A 22,032-nucleotide genomic window follows, 5' to 3' on the forward strand; every position below is an offset into this window, starting at 1 on the left:
AGTGGTAAGTGATTAACTAGTTTCGTAACTAGATAACTACGTAACTTACTAGTCATTTAAGTGATTAACTAGTCACGTAATCACTTAACATTAAGCTGGTAAAATAATAAAAGGATGGCAGTTGTAGGCACTAACATGCATTTATTTCCCGTTATGATAACCATATAACTAACTAGTCAATTAAAAGGTTAGCTAGTTACGTAACTAGTTAACCTCTTAATTAACTAGTTAGATATATGGTTATCTGGTGGCAGAAGTATGCCATCATTGTATTAAGATGGTGAAATGCAGATAATGTTTGATGAGATTAATATACTATTTTCATGTGGCAAGATTATTAAGGCTTGTAAGAAGTTATCTATTTTGTCATGCTTATCAACTCTTTTTTATATTCTTTTTGATATGAAATACTTTCCAGAAAAAATGGTCTGAAGGTTTTATAGTTCCGTTACATAAAAAGGGTGACCGTGAAAATGTTTATAATTATAGAGGGATTACATTGTTAAATACACTTGGGAAATTATTTACAAATGTTATAAATGATAGACATAGCTCTTAGGCAGAGATATAATGTATATGCTGAGGCTCAGTCTGGGTTTAGAAAGCAGATGAGAACTGTAGATAATGTATTTGTATTACATGACATAATAAAACATTTGTTAGACAATGAGAAGAAGTTATTGGCTGCTTTTATCGACTTCACCAAAGCATTTGATCATTTTGTTAGAAAAACATATGGTTTACAATAATCAAGCTTGGCGTTAGAGGAAAGATATGAGACATAGTGAAGTAATGTATGAACATGTAAGGTCTAGGGTTAGATATAAAAAAAAACCCAGTTAAGTTGTAATTTCTCATGTATTCTTGGCGTTAGACAGGATAATCGTTGTCTTCGTTCATATTTTGTATGTATTTTAATTCTATAAAAGAACATTTTATGTTCAAGGTGTCGAATTAGATATGTTAAAATGTTCCTCTTATTGTATGCTGATGATAATATTATCTTATCAAAATCTGAAAGTGAGTTACAAAAGGGTCAGTAATAGATTACTGTAATAGATGTAAACTTAGTGTTAATGTAAATAAAACAAAGGTTATGATTTTATAAATGGTGGAAACATTAGGCGATATATGAAAAAAAGTATCAATGAAAAGCTATGGCGGCTTTGTACAAGCAAAACTCAGACTTTTCTGGTATATCAACCAGCCATTATTCGTCTTGGTTTGATTAACTAACACATTCCGTTTTAAACTACGTTTGTGAAGTATGGGGTCTACAAGATAGCAGTAAGTAAGAAAGAGTTCTTTTGAAATTTTGTAAAGAATAATGGGTTGAGAACCAAAACTCAAGTATGTTTATGGAGAACTGGTAAAGCACCATTACTTACTAGAAGAGTTGCAAATGTGATTAAATATTGGTTGAAGATTTAACGATGTGATGATATTGATGTGTTAAAGCTGTTTATAAATTGATATATACATATTTAGAAAGACTGCCAAATTGTAAGTCATGGGCAAAAAATATTAGAGATGTATAACAATCACTAGAAATTTATGATGTATGGTTATTTCAAAGTGTTGGTGATTTAATATATTTATATCTGAACTGAAACATAGACTGAAAGATGTGTATATACAAAAATGGTTTGCAGAACTTTAAAATTTATCTAGAGCCAAAACATATATATTGTATGGATCTTAAATCGGGACGGGGGGGGGGGGGGGGGGAGGGTATTTAATTTGGTCTGATACAAACGTTAAGTCAAATGTTCGATTAGAAACAATATGGCTTATTAATAAGAAACTACAGAGTTTCATCTGGTAAGTGTAGATTTTCTTTATTTGTTGAAAATTGTATACGTCCAGTTTGTGGCGAAAAGCATATTCTACGAACAACATATTGGTGTGGTACCATGACTTGATATTATGATTAAAACAGTTATTAAACAGATAGATGTGTTGATTTCATCCACTACTTTACGTATTTTCTCGGCAAATATGGCATTTCTGTGCTTGTTGTAACTGTGCTTGCATTGTCCAGCCTTTATGCTTACCAATCGACTGTACACGTTTTCTGGCCGATGTATTTTGAATTAACTCCCGTTTTGTTTGTTGCAAGTATGCTACGCACATTTTGGTTAGACTGCAAACAAATTTCTGCAAACTGGTTAAGCTTTTATTATCCTTTTTATATTTCTGAGATCACTAATAACCCTTGGTCTTTTATTTTGGTACCTGCGTCCAATTGTATAAAATTGGATAACTTATTCGCAGCTTTTCTTTTGGTCAGTTCGTACATGCAATCAAAAACCAACCTCGCTTTAATAGGAAGGGCGCATGTCAAAAACATGTGTACCTTAAGTAAAGCAGCCAGCAGCAATTTATATAAAACCGGTTTATATTTTTGGTTTGGTCAAATTTATCCAAAATAACATACATACAAATTATCCGAAATCATATAAAAAATAATGTGGCCAATAGCTAGCCTGTGGATAACTTATCCGAGTTTCATACAATTGGCTGTGATTTATGTGATTTAATTGGTCATGAGTATTTTTTAGAAAAATATTGACCAATCATGAAACATTTCGGATATTTTTTTACCAAAACAAAGATTGTATCAGTTTATACAACTGGCTGTATCGCTGGTTTGTGGCATAAGCTAATACAGACTGGTTTACGGGGTAAAATTCTCACAGTCATTAACACATGTACAATGATAAAAAAATCATGCGTTTCTATCAATGGGCAACCATTAAGCACCTTCAATTACCTATTCTCTTGTATGCTGATGACACTGTACTCTTTGCAGACAATGAACGTGATTTTCCAAAAAGTCTTAATTGTTTTTAAGACTACTGTTTGCAATGGAAATTAAATACCAACCTCTCGAAGACTAAAATAATTGTCTTTGGTGCCAAAAATCTGAAGAAATTTAACTTCAGCATTGCTAACCAAGTACTACAGATAGTAAAAGGCCTAGTTTAATCTTCTATAAGTGACCCTCCCCCCGAAAAAAAAAGATCGTGTGTAGTACACAACCTTTGTGTATTGATCTTTATCTAATTGCCTAATTGTCTTATCAGATCTCTGATTTTAGTATCCTGCTGTGCAGTTTTGTAGGTTTTTTTTATATAAATGGTCCTTAAATTGCCCTGAGCCAATAAACAAATACACAGGAAATACGCCCCTACTGTGACAGCAGTGGGATTAGCAGGAGATGAACAGCAGGGGATTGTCATGCCAAACATTTAAGGAATACAAATACCTAGGTGTATATTCCTCGCTTTTTATACTGCCATAAATATTTAATAAGCCAGGCTAACAAAGCAATGTATGCTCTATTTCTTAGAATTAATAACCTAGGCTTGCCTTTGGACATACAACTGAAGCTTTTTGATTCTACCATTGTCCCCATTTTAACGTACGGATGTGAGGTTTGGGGTTTTGAAATCCTCGATCTGTTGGAACAACTTCATTGCAATTTTCGCGGCAGATTACATATACTAGAAAAAGTACTCCACGTTACATGCTCTATTCGGAACTTGGTAGATACCCTCTTAAGATCATAGGTTAAACCAGAATGATAAGTTACTTGAGTAAACTCGTTTCATCCCACGATTTGAAAATAAGTTTGGTATATAAAGACATTTTACATAGTAATAATTCAGTTTGGGCCAATCATATCAAGTCAATACTTGATTCAACGGGTTATTCATACGTTTGGCTTAATCAAACAAGTGTATCTGCAAAACATGTCAGTTAACTTGTGAAATCTAATATTGTAGACAAATTTCCACAAACTTGTTTTGAACAATTTAATATTTCGTCTAAGGGTAAAATGTATTTTCTGTTTAAGTCCGATATAAAATTTGAAGAGCACCTTAATATCTTACCCAAATCTCTTCGTTTTACATTTTTGGACTTTCGCACTAGCAACCATAAATTTCCTTTCGAAGTCGGTAGATGGAGACAGAATGCTATACCACATGTCAATAGAAAGTGTACGTTTTGTAATATAAACGACATCGGAGACGAACTGCACTATTTACTAACATGTCCATTATTTAATCATTTTAGAAAAATACATACCTTGTCGTTTTTAATCAAGACCTAATATCTTGAACTTTAGTTAAGTTTTAAATTGTAAGAACCCGGATACCTCAAGGAAAACAGTATTTTTTGTTAAAATCTGAGTTTATCACTTAAAACGAATCTGGTCCTGTGTACAATAGTTTTCAATTATTTATATCATTACTGCATCGATTATATTGTATCTCAATTCAAATAAGTTAATTTGTTGTGTTATAAAAACTAATACTATTTGAACTAACCACATTCCCCTTACTAATTATATTTGTTTTGTATAATGATGAACTCCAAACCTGTTGTGAAGCCGCCATTAACCCACCTCTTTATACCTGTGTTAACATATAGTTTTCACATGCTTTTACTTAAATGTAAACTATGATATAATAAAAGAACATTGATTGATTAATTAATTGATTGCTCAATACTTATCCATAAGTTACTATTATCTAATCAATTCAGTTTCGGATAACTTTGACTCTAAATGGTAAACAGTTTTATACAATTTACTGCTTGACCCTCCAAACCCTCTACCTTTTCTTTAAAATTTACGCGGATACTTTTGTCTAATAGTATGCGGTATGTTTTTGCTACTCAAATTAAGAAAAACAGACCATTTTATCTAACAATTACTAGTAACAACTGTATATGTTAAAGCCATTGCATTTAATCAATATCGTTCAACCGTACCAGAGAATTGGGAAACCCATAAGTATGCTCAATTGCTACAAAAATAAACTTCAACAGACCTTCTCGAGTTTCAAAAGCCGTAATTGCCAAATTTTAATAACATGATTATGTTATGGTAATTGGCCGCCAAAGCAAATGATACCTGTATTTAGTTGAACACTTATACCGGCGTGTTGTAATACGTTAAATATATTTCAACACTCGTTTCTGAAATATTACATTTTCCTTGTCGCTGAGTAAAGATGTAGGCACTTCTTTATAGTTTAATCATATTTTATTGCTGTTTTGTAAACAGTATAAATTACATACAATTTACACCTACACTTACAGTCAAATCAAATAAAAAACAAATGGGTTGGGATACAAGTTATTACAGATTAGTTTCAGCTCTTCCCAGTCGTCAATATAGCGTCAATGTCGTTTAAACTATGATTTTAAACGTAACTAGGAAAATGAGAAAATGTTATTTACTTTAGGAAAAAAGAGAATTGGTTTCCACCAAATCAGACAACAAATAATACAAAGTTTAAATGCAAATTGTAGGTATTACTTTGCATTACGTATGCACAAATTGTTATGGATAATATTACTACGATGTATTTGCACAAACAATGCAAGCGAGGTACAGCATTTTAGAATAATTTCAGTTTTATTATCTTTAAACTACGGTATATCAACGCACAAAATCCCCATTAGTCAGTCGTTTGCAGTGAAATTAAACTGCACAAAAAAGACGGATGGACAAGCATGTACTATTTCAAGAAGGCAGAGGTTTGTTGCAGTCTTAAAAAAATGTCCCTGATATGCTTACTGGGTTTTTTTCTGTCCATTTTTGGAAAAAGACCTTGGACAAATAGGGAATTTTGCAGCCGTTTTTGTCAATTTGGGATCAAGTTCTGTAATAATTGGCAATATTGGGAATAAAAATAATCAACAAAAGCATCATTTTGTGCAATATTTCACCGTGAAATGAGTATATATAACCATGGATGTCATCCAAATATACTGATAAATGCATTTATATTTGAAAATGAACAGTTGTTCCGCGCTAAAACCCAGGTTAGCGGACAAGATGGAAGTCGTGAAGCCAGGCTTTTTGTGACAGAGATTTCATCTCATTTGGGATTTCTTTTCTTGAATACTTGGCATTGGTAATGGGTCATGGATATTCAGAAAAAGGCTTGGCTCACAACAGTGGAGGGGTAGGGGTGTAGGCACAAACAAAAATAGGCCAGAAAACGTGTACGGTTGATTGATAGCCACCACGTTTGGAAAATAAAAATAAATACCTGCAATCATAGTGTCAACATCAACAGATATGCCATTTTTGCCAAGAAAATACGAAAAAAATTGCGGATACAATCAACATGTTAAAGGGGCCGTCTGATAAAATATTGATTTTTTTTTTGTCGAAAACTGACATAAACTATGCATCGATGTGTACAATGCATTGAAACTTACTAACTGAAGTACCACATAGTTTACAATTTATTTAAGTTTAGCAGTTATTTCGTATTTTTCCATTAAAAAAGATTACGTGGTATGTCTACCAGGTATAATTCATTCCTTATGCGTGATTAGCTAGTCGATTTTTACATTTTGGTACTTTTGTTTTACAATTATGATATATCAAAGCGTAACACATTCTTTTAGATAATTGTCCTGAGATTCGTTACAGAAAAAAACTTTTTTGGTGCCAATCTGGTGTACAGTCCCTTTAAGATAATTGCATTTTAAATACAATGTTCAATCATTAATTTATCTTCGAAGTTATGCTATCAAACTTAGTTGCTGATCAACGAATATGATTTTTGCCACATACTGGATGTATATATTTAATAAATATTTAATTATTAATACATTGTTTTTTTTTCAAAATATACAGAACAAAGTCCATTCACCAGACAAAGGTTTACCAGATTCGGTACCATTTTTAATAAATCCATCATTTTGTTTGCAACCGAACATTTTCTCACTTACTGTTGGTATCAACCCATTCACAACAGTACTTACCAAAGATAACCATAGCTCCAATTATTATAATACTTGTGAAGCACAGCCGGATTCCCTTTCTTCCCATTATCATTCTGGAAGTACCATCCGCCAAGTCTTCTTGGGAATTAGTCAATCTAGGCAAAATAAAATGTCGGTTCAAAAGCGGGTGTCATTTTTATAGCCCAACTACTTAGAATAAAGTTTATTTTAGTATATCTTATCTAAACTTATATGGCACTAAACAGAAATTATCAATACATAATAAACTTAACCAATTAGAAAACCAAAATTTCATAATATACCATAAAATTGGGGAAAGCCTCCGCACCGCTCACAGCCTATCAGTCCAACTTGATGACTTAAACATACCCAAACTCCTACTTTAATCTCAAATCAAACGATTCTAATTAATTAATATTTTTTTCAAAAATCTTTATTTAAATAATCACTTTTTTACCTTTTGCACTCAAGATTTCCTCTTCAAATCTTTAAACACAAATCATCTTCCAATTCAGAATATCTTAACGTTAGTACGAATCACATATCTTACATTAAAATCACGCAATAATCTTCTAAACATTTCAAAATGTTCGTATAATATTTCACCATGTGATCTCAAATTTTTAGACTACAGTCACGATCATTTATACGACCATTTATGATTATTGCGTATTTGCTTTCTCAAATTTACGAACCTCGTAAAGCAGTTTAAACGTTTATACTTGGTGGTCAATGGCTCGTCCAAGTGTTCGTACAGTGTTTGAGTTAGCTTTTTTAAAAAATGTTCAAACAAAACTGGGTTTATTTATGGTACAGATTTGTTTCGTCACAGATAAATAAAGTAAGAATCTCTGTAATCAACTTTAGACTGGGCGCATGCAGTTAGGATCGTCCAAGTTTTTTTTTTTCATTTTAATATGGGAGAAAAAAAGTAATATTATGCGCTAAAACTGCACCATTTCCGACTACAAATTGTTACAATTTTTTTGAGGGGGTAACCTCAAACCGGCATTCGGAACTCCTCGACCATTTTCTTTTCGAAAACAACCTATGATGTATTTGGACGGTTTACATTCTCAGAAACTGGTATTGAGCTTTTAAACTTTATGACTCAACTCTTGGGAATCTTAATGATGTTTGCAATACTACACTTCACTTGCAATCAATTTTAACTTAGATCAATAAATACAACTCTAAAACACTTCATTCATTTAATGATATAATTAAAAAAATACGAACTACTTCAACTGATGAACCGGCATACATCCGAGGTAGTTTTCGATAAAAATGGCCGAGGAGTTCCGAATGATACTTTCGGATCAGAGGTAACGGCGTATGTCAAAGGTTGCACCCCGAACGTCAATTGCTTGATCATTCCTATGTGATATATTATATTGCGTATTATACACTCTCATGTCAAATTTCACTAAGCCAGATATTTTATATGTTTAGATTTACTGGAGCGCTGTATCTAAATATTGCAAAACTTAAGTATGGAAAATTCTGATTGGTCAATTTCTTGGCCATGTGTATTTTTCGGCCTGTACCAGTTTTGTTATGAACAACATGTGTCAAAGGATAAGATTAATGGTTGGAACATTTAAAGAGATTTATAATCATCATAATAAATGTGCATTTTCCGTAGTTGCATCGTTCTACTAACTCAGATCCGATGTGGGGTTTTCCATATAACAAGTGTATACACATAAATAATGCATTTGTTTCAAAAACAAAAATCACGCTCCCTGCAACTGGATTTATGTGAAATACTTATTTTGAACAAACAACCAAACAGTTGTTGGCCTACAGGAAGAACATCTGGTATGCTACCTTAGGGAGGGTCTTCCAGTATGCATACCGAGGAAAGTTTGCGCATGTTGTTGTTGATGTTGTTGAGTTTATAAAGGTCTGCTATTACGGTTTGACTCCGCCACATCCCAAAGTGTGACTTAATTAAATTGAGTTTTAACCCGCTAGTTGATGGGATATTTGCTAAAGGAGTACCCCAAATGCCGCAAAACCTGCGATGAATGATTTGAGTGGTCCCAATGCCGATAAAATAGAAATCTAATATACGGAATTTGGTCATATTTTAAAACTGTTTTGCATAATTATCATGCGTTTTCATATTTAATAATTTTAAGATATTTGTTGTTCACATATTGTATATTGCCAAATCACGTGGTAATATATATATATACAACTTGAGCATGGAAAAATTATAGGAGACTCCAACCTCCATATTGCTCTATTTAACAATGATCATTTTATAATCTGAAATCTCAAAAGTATTTGAATAACATGTGAACAGTTTATTTACTATGCAAACATCTTAAGAAACTGGTTGTTTATTTTGCTTTTATCCGTAAGTATACGATTTCCATGGGCAGACACAGGGTTCGATGTTAGAGGGGGGCTTAACCTTTTTACTTGCACCCGTCCTTCAGAACCGATATTTACTTGGTTTTAAGCGTTGGCGGGGGTGGGGAGTAATCCGCATTTTTTAAACAATTGATTTTCCAAAATAAGGCAATTTGTGCGTATGTTATTCCTTTTCTCTTTAAATGCCTTAAATGTAAACTTGAACATTTTTAGGGGAGGGGTGGGGCGCCAGGTGCCTCCCCTCCCTCGATCCGCTAGTGATTTCGCTCCGCTGTAAAACTGTTCATTCATGTTTGTTGTATTTGCTATAAGAATGTTTATATGTTTCATTCAATAAACCGAGTTGATCATTTTTATCAACCAGACGATCTAATGAATGGAAATTCGACAATTAAATAATTAAGTTGTAATTTCCTTTAAATGCTTGTCAAATACTACGTTTTCTTTTCAAATATTTGATAACATACATTGTGTCATTGTAGGCTAAAGAATGTAGAATTGGCCAAGTGATTTGCCAGAGCACCGCCTGTCGCCGGTGGAGCTAGTTTTAAAGCTATACAATGAAACAAGTTATTTACAACATTATATTAATCACTCTCGTTGGCACGGTGTAACACGAGGATGTGGTCTTATGTTGTGGGGAAAACCGGAGTCCCCGGAGGAAACTCACTTGTTCGGCCTGGTGACTACAAACCAAACTCACAGCGCCCAGGCCGGAAGTCGAACCCGGGTCGCCTAGTTGAGAAGTGAGTGCGCTTACCACTGGGCTAGCCGGACAACCCAAGGAAACGGTGGAGCTCTTGGGCGCTGCCGTCTGCCTCTGCCTCATGAACCTCTCCGGTGCTATCAAGATATATAGAATATATGAGTTTTATGTATATAATATACATATATATAGTATACGATTAAACTTGCATGTACATGAGAATGGCACCAAAAAAGTTTTTTTTTCTGTAACGAATCTCAGGACAATTATTTAATAGAATGTGTTACGCTTTGATATCATAATTGTAAAAAAGTAATATCACGTGATAACACCGTCAAGCCAATCACGCATAAGGAGTGAATTCTACCTGGTAGACATACCCAGTAATCTTTTTTAATGGAAAAATACGAAATAACTGCTAAACTGAAATAAATTGTAAACTATGTGGTACTTCAGTTAGTAAGTTTCAATGCATTGTACACATCGATGCCAAGTGTATGTCAGTTATCGCTAATTTTCTCTTTTGTTCGCTATTTTATCATACGGAGTACAGCCCCTTTAATAAAGTCAGAGATGCAAATATTATCCTTTATTTAAAGCTGCACTATCATAGATTGAACGTTTTGACAACTTGTTTTTATTTTTTATCGAGGAAACACTAAATTTTGCGAAAATGCACGAAAACCAGTGATGTAAGACTGCTGACGTGTTTAGCCATAAAACATTAATTTTCGAACTTTAATATGAAAGACTGCGATTAGATAATTTGTCAGTAGTCTTGTATCACTGTTTTCCTGACATTTACACAAGCCCATTACAAGACAAAAAATAAACAAAAGTTGTCAATACGTTCAATCTGTGAGAGTGCAGCTTTACGATAAGCATTTTTCTTGGCAGTATGATACTATTCAGCAAGTAGTAAGTATACTAAATATGATAAAAAAATATTCTTGTTGATATCAGTACGAACGTAATATATTTTAAAATATTTTTTAGTGTTGTTCATATGTTGTTTATAAACCTTTAAAGCTTTAAAGCTTTATACAGAAAAAGTATTGCCTTTCCCCAGTGATGACAATATTGTTCTTACATAACGCCTTATACTAATACTAATTAAAATATCATACCTACCCTAACTGTTTTTGAAAGGATGTTACCCTAACCGAATTAGTTTTATTTTGGCCTCGATTTGAGAATTCAGTCTCGCCAATCATGGAAAAATCCTTCACACTCTTGACATAAAATACGATCTTATTATTTATTTTTTAAATTTTATTGTTTACTCGTGTTTCTGTTCAAACACTTAATTGTTTAACTTTTATCTAATGCATTTATGTTTTTAATAATAAAAGTAAATTTACCAAAGAAAATAAATTGAACATGACGTCCTGAATAAATATGACAAAATTTCGCCTGTCGCCATATATTGAATTAACTACAACAACAAGAAAACGACAACAACAACAACCTTTTACTGGCGATATTCATCGCAAATAATTATTTGAAGCGTTAAAAGTATAAATCAAGTATAATAGTATTAAAAGTTGATAAAACAACAACAATTGTCCAAGTTTGATGCTTAATGTGCGCCACATTTAAATCTTCTACCATCCCATCCGACAAAATATAATTCAAAAGGCAAACTATTGTTTAAACGTTATTGTTGTTGTTGTTGTTGTTGTTGTTGTTGTCTATGTTGTTGTCTATGTTCTCTACGTTGTTGCTGTCTATGTTGTTGTGGTTGTCTATGTTGTTGTTGTTGTTGTCTATCATATTGTTGTTGTTGTTATTGTGGTGGTGGTGGTTGTGGTGGTTGTATCATTCCGTTGAAATAAGAGTCAGTAGTCTGCTGATGTGTAGTGTTCAAGCAATTATTATTGTAGTTGTGTTCTAGTTTCTGTACATAACACTGTTTAATAATATTGTAACCAGTATTTAAGCCACACAGTGCATATAGTGGCTACAAGTAGTTCACGTTAAGGCCAGTGCACTGTCGGCTTAATTCTATAAGCCCCTCTCCAAACCAGCGTAAACGAGCACAATCCGGAAAATGAATAAATAATAATATATAGTCTGCAAGTATAAATGTTTTATGTCGTGACCTGTGCCGACTAAGTTTCCAATTATCCGACAATGCAGACGTTAATAGGAATTCGGTGAAAAGTAACGGATGAAAAGTTATTAATTGCCAGATATAATATCATTCCATCAAGAAGAAATATATCTTTGTAAATGGTTAGAAAGAAATTGATATAAAAACGGAAGCTTTCAGACTCAAGACAATAGCAAGCATTTGGACGAAACCAGATTTTTATAGATAAGTGCGCAATTATTATTGCCTCCGGAATGCATAGTGACTTGATCTACGTGTAATTTAGCGGATCTTGTGACAAGTCTCACTTTGATATAAAGAAAACCAAACAATTTCTTTCGCGAAAGATTCAATATAAAATCATTAACCACCATCGATGTTTCAGTCATCTCCTAAAATATGGTAGTACAAAGAAAAGGAAAAGAGACCACAAGCCGGACCAAGGTACCACGTATTTTAATATTTTTATTTAAATTGTGCACTGCAATTATCATGTATACGCAAAATGAAACCCTATTGCTGCTTCTCTTCGAAGAGGACGTGGAAATAAGACCTCCCTATAACACTTGTACCTGTCCTGCTGGAACTAAATATGTAGAGAAGAAAGTTTACTGTGATTGTGATGTTGGTGGTTATGATGATGACTGTTACTGCTGCTGCTAATGATGATGATGATGATGATGATGATGATGATGATGATGATGATGATGATGATGATGATAATGATGATGACGAGGACGATGATGATGATAATGATGAAGTTGACTGCTGCTGCTTCTGCTAATGATATGCTGCTGCTGCTGCTGCTGCTGCTGCTGCTGCTGCTGCTGCTGCTGCTGCTGCTGCTGCTGCTGATGATGATGATGATGATGCTGCTGATGATGATGATGTTGATGTTGATGGTTATGGTGGTGATGATAATAATGATGGTTATGGTGGTGGTGTTGATGATGTTTATATTTACTTCGAGGAGCCCTGTGCGCTTGTTGTAGCGTTGGACGTGGGTACAGAATACTCGGGCTGGGCGTATTCCTCGCGGGAAGACTTCCGGTGCGACCCCGCCAAGGTCTGCACGAGGACATGGCAAGGAGGAGCCATAATCAGCCTTAAAGGTAAGGATCATTTGTACATTTAAAGTCAATAACTCAAATGACCTAGCCCTCAGACTCTGTGTCGTTGATGCTATTTTTGCGGTGTTCAGACACATACACAAACACAGACTTCTATATTTATCTAAATCTTGGATCATCCTCGAATGGTGTCAGTCTGACTCCGCTTCATTCTCTGTGGGGACGCTTTATATTTAAATGCACATAATATATAATCATATCCTGCATATACACTCTGCATGTTTTCACAATCAATGAACCCAGGTTTTCACTTTTCGTACTTGTACATGCAAAATTATAGAGCAAATCACCCAATAACGGTATCGCATTAACAAATAGAAAGATTTTGATTGACTTGCGACCCTACATCAATTTGGCATCAATGATTGTATTTATCGAAAATGTTATAATTAGGCCGAAAATTATTTTAAAAACATGCTTTTATTTTTTATTTGAACATATTGCATAATCGATAATTACTTGTCCGAGTTTAGATGCGGTAAAGAGCAAATATAATAAACAGCGATGATTTATGTATGATGCATTTTTGTCATTTCTGATAACATAATGGTTCACAGCAAGCGATATCCCTTTGAAGAAACAACATCACATGAAATCGTTAAAGGTGCACTCTCACAGATAGGCCGTTTTGACAACTGTTTTGTCTTGGAATGAGCCATTTTTGCGAAAATGTCTGGAGACCAAAGATACAAGACTGCTTACAAAATAGCAGATTGCAGTTTTACATATTTACGTTCATGAATTTATGTTTTGATGTGAGTTATTTTATATGACTGAAATGACGGCATTGCTACCAAAATCAACTGATTCTGAGTCAAAAACTAAAATAAATGTAAACAATGTCAATCTGTGAGAGTGCAGCTTTAAACAATTCGCTGTTTGTGGTTCGGGTTCCTTAAAACGAGCACGAGGTACACAAGGTGTAGGTGGTTTTTAAAAGTTGTACGTTTTGATTAACAAAGTGTAACTCTGTAGCACCAACGTGTGTTCTGCTGTCGGAGGACGGACGGACGCTGGAGAAGTTTGGGTACGAGGCGGAGACGGCGTACGCGGAGCTGCTCGAGAAGAACGAACACGAGAAGTGGCTCTACTTCCGCCACTTCAAAATGGCTCTCTGGAATCAGGTATTACGATAGCAGTTCATTTAAATGGCAAACACATGATTGGATAATGGTCATGGTATCAATTATAAGCAGCGGTAAGACTATCATACCCTTGACAATAGAGTTCCTGCCCGCAGATTTGTCCTGATAAACACCCGAGAATGGTATGCAGTCAAATCCCGTTGACTCGAACTCGATTGGCTCGAATTTCTCGTTGGCTCGAACTGGATGTAAAGGAACGATTTCTTTATAACTGAATACAAGCATTCCCGCTAGGCTCGATTTTTCCGAGGCTCGATGTATTTTCGCCGGTCCCTAGGAGTTCGAGCCAACGGGTTTTGACTGTAAAGCATATTTTAAAACTGTGATTGTCGCGATAAAAAGCTATTCAGAGGTCATGTGACTTGTTCGCCATTGCGATGCAATCGAATCTTACGTCAAGATTTATCCCAAAGCATTGTATTCTACAATAGGTTTTTTACTAGACTTCACAATAATTGTGTTGGAGGCGTTTCTTATCTTTTTAACGTTTATCTTTGTTTATCAGTTTACATATCAGTGCAAGATAAAAATAATTAGTTAAAACTCGTCAGTTTTATTTTCACAATTGTGAATAAAGGTATGTCAACATAATTATGCTTAGTCACTCTAGTCGGCACGATATTGCGCGATAGGTTGTTGACCACTTACCAATCTCACTTTCAAAATAATGTGTTTTCTCGTCATTGAATAGATCAAATGCTTTACCATTTGGGACTGATAAATGGTAAAGCTTGAAAGCTAAATATAAAAGTAGGCCGGTCAATGTACTAGTTAAATCAAATAGGAATTCGTTAATTGGAAATTCCGAGTCCACTAAAAAGGTATCAACTGAAAACTGATACAAATAGAAAATATTTATGCCAACCAGGGCTAGGTTAAAATATAATTATATTGCATATGTGAAATAAGTACGTTGTTCCACAGTATGAGTTTCCGGGGCGGGTTCGGGATTTGACTCGATTGGGGCACGCTTCGGTACTCCAAACTTGGTGTAGGGGTTACATAACCGTCGGGGACCTCCCCAAGAGCATTTTGGAAAATTATTATATATAAAATGCATTCTGGGGATTTTCATATTTCCGTTCGAAAATGAATGTTTTATGGCTACCTTTTTTGCCAGCAGTCTTATATAACTAGTTTTCATCCATTTTCGCAAAAATTGGCTCGTTCCAAGACCCCATTATATATTTACCCCATGGTTCTTTTTTACACCCTTATTCAAAATCGATACAAACACTTGCATTACAAACATAGATTTTGAGTGTTTAACTACTTACTAAATAATGCATTTATGGAAATTATATTAATTACTGATAACAAAATTGTAATCGTGTACTTAATAGCTGAAAAAGCAAAACTATTGAATGATTGGTGAGTGCTAAAAGATTTACTGTGATTTATTATCGTCTCATAATGTAGAAATACCGTGTTTTTTGCACCTTTCTTTCAAATTTAACTCATAAGTATCATTCATAAGAACCATTGTTATTTACATTTATTCATCATGGCCTGTTTGGTATATTTGAATCATTGTATTAATTGTGGTGAATCTTATTTGGGAGTAGGGTGCATCTTTAAGCCTAAGTCACACATTCAGGATTTTTACTGCCGTCCTTGATAGGACCATTCCCGATTAAAATGTGTCAAAAGTCTGATCAAGATCCTGTGATTCGTGGCTGGAAACTCAAACTTTTTTATTAAAATTTGTAAAAATATTTATTTAATCACGACAACAATCAGATACTGTTCAGGAGGCGTCCCGATCCAGCCGTTTCCAGCAGAATTCGTCCCGATTATCCCGTTTTCAATCCGATTCTGATCCGATTTGTATCTTTGTCATGGTAAAAAACGACCGAATCTGTCCCGACAGCGTCCCGATTCTCCCGAATGCGATCCGACAGAGATCAGACAGTGACCAGACAATGAACCGACGCTGACGGCAAGATCTGGACTCAATCTGGACTCAATCGGCAATAAACGGCAATGCAAAATTTCTCCAGATCATGCCCGTTCCACAGGACACTGACCAGACAACACAGAACATTGTTACGATTTTGATCCGATACAGCAGAATCTGTCACGACATAGTCACGATTGTAATCCGACTAGACAAAATCGGCTGAGTTTCCCGAATGTTACGGGACGCACCTAACTGTCGGGAGTGCTTGGCCGACCTCTCCGGATCATTCCCGATCCGTAGGACTCTGTTACGAACATATACGACTGCGTGCAGACAATGATAGGACATTCCAGATCATTGAGGATAGTAATCCGACTTTTTCGCTTTTCGTGTCGTAGCGCTGTCTGATCTCAAACGGGAGCCATAATCGGCACTGTGTGAACGCCGCATTAATACCAATGTTTAATGTTAAAAAATGACATCGCCCAATGATTTATGAGCCTACCTCGCGCGAAAATTTGTCTCTCGTTGAAAACTGATCAATATTAAAATTCAATATCATCTTATGTTTAGTCTATGTTTATACCACTGGCACCGGATTTTCAAATTTATAAAATTTATAATACCGAAAATGTGAAAAAATATTGAAAAAAATTGTTTTCATAAATAAGCACTTTGTACTGTATATTATACTTACATGGTATTGAACGTTTCGCTACCCGGGCACGTAATCATCTAATTACTCAGTTCAAAAGAACTTCTGTAGATTAACAGCCATCGGAATTTAGTATAATATACAGTACAAAGTGCTTATTATAATTTTTAATTCGGAATTATGAGAACTTTTTGGATTTTTAAAAAAAAATGATTGAGTTTGAAAATCCGGTGCCAGTGGGTTATACTTGACATTATCAGTATAAAGTATGCCACAAGCTGGAACCTTTGGGTTTACGAAGTCAATGGCGATAACTCTGCTGATACTATTCACATAAACCTCATACAGCCTCACTTAAATTCCAGCTTGATAACACTTTCTGTAAAAGGTTAATGACTGTATATACCTTTTTCGAACAAACCGTTTTGCTGTAGCTGAACACATTTAAGAAAACGAGCATGTTTTAACATTACTCGTTGTTATATGAATACTCAGTTTATACCGATAAGCACGGCATTTTTTACTTTAATATTAGCCATAGTATTCGACTCAAAGTGGGACATTATACATGACTATTTATTTATGCTTTTGTAAACGCAATAAATCAGAAGCTCAAATATTAGCATAGATATTTATCTAAACATGAATCAGTTTGAAAATGTCAGAGAAGTTCGAAAGGCCTAAGTAACCCTTTTGTGACATTTTAAAATTGCAATAATGCTTAAGTTAGTTTGTGCTAAATCGTTGGTAGGAGTGACACCTTTGGTAAATCTGAAGAAATAGGTTAAATGTCACTAAATGTTTTACAGGTCATATACCACCAACGCATGAGTATGACTGTGTGCTCAACAACCAGCACATTTATAACTTTATATTGTAATGATTGAGTCGTTTCCGTTTAGAATGTGACTCGGGAGATGACGATTGCTGCCGAGAACGGTCGGGAGGTTCCGGCATTGACCGTGTTTGCTCTTACAATCAGGTCCGAGATTTTTCCATAATATTTCACCTTAATCAATTGTCACCTACAATATGTTTAGTATGTACATTTCAATACTATTTTTAATTAAATCGTCTGTATATACATGAACTATCATATCTTGCAGCTTTTAAATATGGAAGAACTATATATAAGAGCTAAAGCATTTTAAACATTCACCACATCAATTGAGATTCTGTGACTGAAATGACCCCGACCGCTTACTGACTATACTTTTCGTCCTGAAACGATCTGGGACATAAGAAGTAACTAAAATATCAAATTAAAACCATGTGTACTAAGAGTGAGAGTGATCCAATGGTATAGGTGTCCGCCTCTCACACGGAATGTCATGGGTTCGACTTCCAACAAGGGTACTTTCTCAATGCCCCCGAAATGGACACAAGTACTAGTTTCTACTCAGGATGCGGACTCGAGAGCGATTAATATCAGCTGTTAGCTGCATTCACAATCGAGCTAAAATAAATTAGTATTTACTAACAGTGTATGCATTTAGGACATCCTTAAAAATTGAAAAAAGTTGACTTTGCTGTTGCACGGGCGGATACTTTAAATTCAGTTAGCGTTGGTGATGTTGGTGTCGTTGCCAGCGTCCTTATTGTAGTGCAAAAACCATTCAAATTTTACAAACGAATCATAGTTCACATGTTGCCAGATACAACATGCACAGGTGTAGCGAGTCCCATAACTCAGTTTTAATAATCATTTGTAACTCCCCTTGTTTAATTCGGAACAATAGACGAGCGCTGACCTTTGCTCCACGGCGCTCTTGTTTAGAACCTACTACTGAACAATTGAAGAGAATAATGATAATGATATTTCAGTTTTCGGGGAAACGGTCGGCAAACTACAAACGGACAATTTAAGGCATCTCCGTACGCATGTTAAGTTATGTATTTTTCCTTGCGCGACTCACGTGCACTACCTGTTCTAATTGTTTTGACAGGCATTTGGCGGAGGACGCGCTAGTGACGCATAAATCTCGGGGCGGCACGGCAGTTCAATCTGATGTGCGATGGGTGGTGACTGTCCCCGCCATCTGGAGCGACGCCGCCAAGCAGATGATGCGTGAGGCGGCAGAAATGGTATATTAAAGGGTACCACTTATAATAATTATAATAATAGTGATTTCTTACAATTTATATCATGCGAAATAACTACCTTGATTAAAAATTGAATTTTTACTACAGGCTGGTCTGCCTCTCCAGAACTTTCTTCTGGCACTTGAACCGGAAGCAGCGTCCATGTATGCGCGTCACGTTACCAGAGAGACGTCTGCAGATGCTAGAAGTACATTTGACGTCGGAAAACAGTACATCGTGGTTGACGCTGGAGGTAGCTCAGTTTCAGAAACATTTGAATGAATAGTTCATGAATGGAACGCTTTTCGTATACGCATTCATGTTTGAATTATGTAAAACGCATTAATGTACATGTATGACATTCAGGGGGCACAGTGGATATCACAGTCAACGAGACGGCAGCAGACGGCAGCGTACGAGAGATCCATCGGCCAACAGGGGGCGACTGGGGAGGGGCGCGGGTCAACCAAACCTTCTTCAAACTACTTGAAGAAATGACTGGTAGGTACAAACTATGTTGAGAGCTTTCGAGAGCTCTGCCGTCCTACAGTCGTGTTTAGGTATTCCAAGTGTGTATCACTGTACCACAATAAAATACTTACCTGATCAGCCTCCGAATAAATTATCACAAAGTCTTTATAATGAGTCAATTAACATGTGGATTACACAGACTTCCCTGGCTGACTGCAGGTACTAACTATTTTAGAATCTTTCAAAAGCTCCTTCAATTTTTCAAAGCATGGTCAATAAACATTAACCTACATTGTAGGAATCCCCGTAAAAGAAAGCATGTCCAAATCCTACATGTTGGACTACCTGGAGCTGTACCGGGAGTTTGAGGTCCGGAAGCGGGAGACTCGGGCTACGTCGGATACCTCCGTCACCATCCGTCTCCCTCAGGCGCTCAGCAAACTTGTCCTCAGGGAGAAAGGCGTCTCCCTGATGGAGGTGTTGCAGTCCTCTCCGTGTAGCGATCAGGTGAGAATGTATGTCTAAGACATAGCATATAAGATAGCATAATAATGACCGTGTGAAATACAATATGTCCGGTTGTGATATCGTAGCTCTTTTTAAAAAAAACCTATTCATGTTGATTCTTTACTATCGTGCAACACACCGATTCACGAGAAATAACGAATACCTCAAGTACCCAAATTTACAAGTACAAGTGCCATTTGGGCAAGTATCATCTTAACGTTAGTGGCAGACACTGTCAACATGCTATCGGACGGTATATAAATAATCAAGCGTTCATTACAATCAGCATTTCAGTAAAATGTACGACCATGCATAAACAATTATTACATGTTTAAAAGCAAGTATGCAACAGTACAAGACGAATTTTGATGCAAGACATTACATACGCTGCTGAATAGGTCCAAGTGTGAATTAGCTATTTTTATTATGATTCGAATGAGGGTAAACATAAGTTTAAACTTTCTAATAAGTGTTGGATACAAGCAGGGCTGGCACGTATTAATTCAAGAGAATGTCATGTTGTCAGAAACATGGTAAAGATTTAAAAAAAACATGTAGCCTCCACCACCTAATGGCAACCAATACGTTCGCATCTGTGCTAGTCAATAAAGGATATATGTGAAAAGTGTTCCATACAAGGAAGTGTGTTATCGCCTTCTTCGAGATTATAAATGACTGCCTAATTCAGTTATCTGATCATTGCAGTAAGTCCGGGACTTGTACCCTGTGTTTCTTAGACAAATATGCGCTAGAATTTGTAGCTATTTTCAAAGAGCAGTGCTTTACCTTGACAAAGGGAAATAATCACGGCATCTGACCAGCGACCAGTCTAAGTAATAAGGCAGCGAATAACAAACGGTTCCTTTACAATTTAAGGAAAGTTAAAAGAAATGTGTTATTGAAAAGTTCACTTTTCTTACACTATCAACATTTTCCCCAAAACCACTGTCCATTGAAAATTGTAAACATGTATCCCTATAGATGCTGCCGTCTTACAAACCAAGGGCGTAGCTTCCTGTAAGTCATGTTGACCGCGGCCTTCACCTCTTTTGAAAAAGAAAAACAAATGCCAGACATAAAAATATAAGTTCTTAAGTAAAAAGAAAATCGGTGCAATTGACAATATATTTTCCAGTAACAAAACTACGCCAAAATGTACCTCCAACTATCTAGCTGGCCCCTAACCCACAAAGAAATCGGCCTACACACCATCATTAGCCAAACTAAGCCCCTGTATGCAAATAACGTAACCATATTCTTTCCTTTCTATAGATACAGCTGGTAGAAGACCGGCTACGACTCTCGCATGACGTAGTGGAACACCTTTACCAACCTTCTATCACCCAGATAGTGAAACATCTTTCCAACCTCACGCAGCGACCGGAAGTGTGCCATGCGAAATCCATCGTCCTCGTGGGCGGATTCGCCAACTCGGCGCTACTACAGGAAACAATAAGCGCAACATTTCCGGACTACCGTATCATTATCCCTGATAAGCCCGACCTGGCTGTACTCATCGGAGCAGTTATGTTTGGTCATAATGACGGCTGGATTGCGGAGCGAATAAGTAAACTAACGTATGGGATATCAGTTCATAGCGCTTTTGATAACAAACGTCATCCGGCGTCTAAACGCGTGGTACGGGAAGACGGTGAAATACGTTGTAAAGACGTTTTCGATAAATACGTCATACTCGGACAGACGTTACGTGTGAACGACGTGCAGAGCATGGAGACGTATAACGTCTACGAGTCGAACAGTTCTCACATGGATATCACGGTGTACTGCAGCTCGGAGAAGAATCCGGTGTTTGTGACTGACAAGGATTGTAAGAAAGTCGGTAAACTGACGTTACCGCTTACTGGTTCCGGTAGACAAAGGGAGATAACCGTGAGCATGATATTCGGCGGGAGTGAAATTACAGTAGAAGCTACAGAAGAGGCTACCAAAAACATTTGCAAATTAAAAATAGATTTTTTATGATAACAATCTAGAAACACAATTGTATCGCGTTTTCGTTTTTAGGCTTTAGCTCAAGACATTTTTGTAATGGACCACAACAAAAAAAAACAATTGAGATCATGTGGAGTTGAACATGTCATTTAAAAGTACCATATATCAATGAAAATTAGTTCCTGAAACATACCTGGAATAATAATTGACTAACAAAATACGTCCATGTAAGAGT

General features: G+C 35.8%; 2 protein-coding genes across 5 annotated transcripts in view; one reads left to right on the plus strand and one right to left on the minus strand.

The window, feature by feature from the left end:
- The window catches only part of LOC128233671 (carbohydrate sulfotransferase 3-like), a 28,925-nt gene extending 21,589 nt beyond the window's left edge, over positions 1-7,336 (minus strand). For 2 of the 4 annotated variants that reach the window (XM_052947466.1, XM_052947461.1), the window contains exons 1-2: positions 7,232-7,336; positions 6,793-6,908 (exon numbers count right to left, since the gene is read on the minus strand). In XM_052947466.1, the coding sequence (XP_052803426.1) occupies positions 6,793-6,865 (73 nt within the window). In that variant the 5' untranslated portion in view covers positions 6,866-6,908; positions 7,232-7,336. Of the gene's footprint in view, positions 1-6,792; positions 6,909-7,076; positions 7,140-7,231 lie in introns of those variants that run through there. The other 2 variants (XM_052947467.1, XM_052947462.1) reach the window with 1 other exon arrangement.
- A 5,017-nt stretch (positions 7,337-12,353) lies between these two features.
- LOC128235464 (heat shock 70 kDa protein 12A-like) lies at positions 12,354-21,827 on the plus strand. Its single transcript, XM_052950284.1, has 9 exons — positions 12,354-12,398; positions 12,925-13,066; positions 14,060-14,208; positions 17,687-17,766; positions 18,731-18,869; positions 18,975-19,119; positions 19,233-19,367; positions 19,636-19,844; positions 21,117-21,827. Exons 1-9 carry the CDS (start codon positions 12,354-12,356, stop codon positions 21,825-21,827), a joined length of 1,755 nt encoding a protein of 584 aa, XP_052806244.1.
- Positions 21,828-22,032: the final 205 nt, after the last annotated feature.

This window comes from Mya arenaria, chromosome 5 (assembly GCF_026914265.1).
Source record: "Mya arenaria isolate MELC-2E11 chromosome 5, ASM2691426v1".
Taxonomy (NCBI): domain Eukaryota; kingdom Metazoa; phylum Mollusca; class Bivalvia; order Myida; family Myidae; genus Mya; species Mya arenaria.

Bases quoted from the DNA above. Each gene is read 5' to 3' on its own strand.
- LOC128235464 (XM_052950284.1), top strand. From the start codon at position 12,354: ATGGTAGTACAAAGAAAAGGAAAAGAGACCACAAGCCGGACCAAG. The intron at 12,399-12,924 runs GTACCACGTATT...ATTTACTTCGAG, and splicing joins AGACCACAAGCCGGACCAAG to GAGCCCTGTGCGCTTGTTGT. The intron at 19,368-19,635 runs GTAGGTACAAAC...CCTACATTGTAG, and splicing joins ACTACTTGAAGAAATGACTG to GAATCCCCGTAAAAGAAAGC.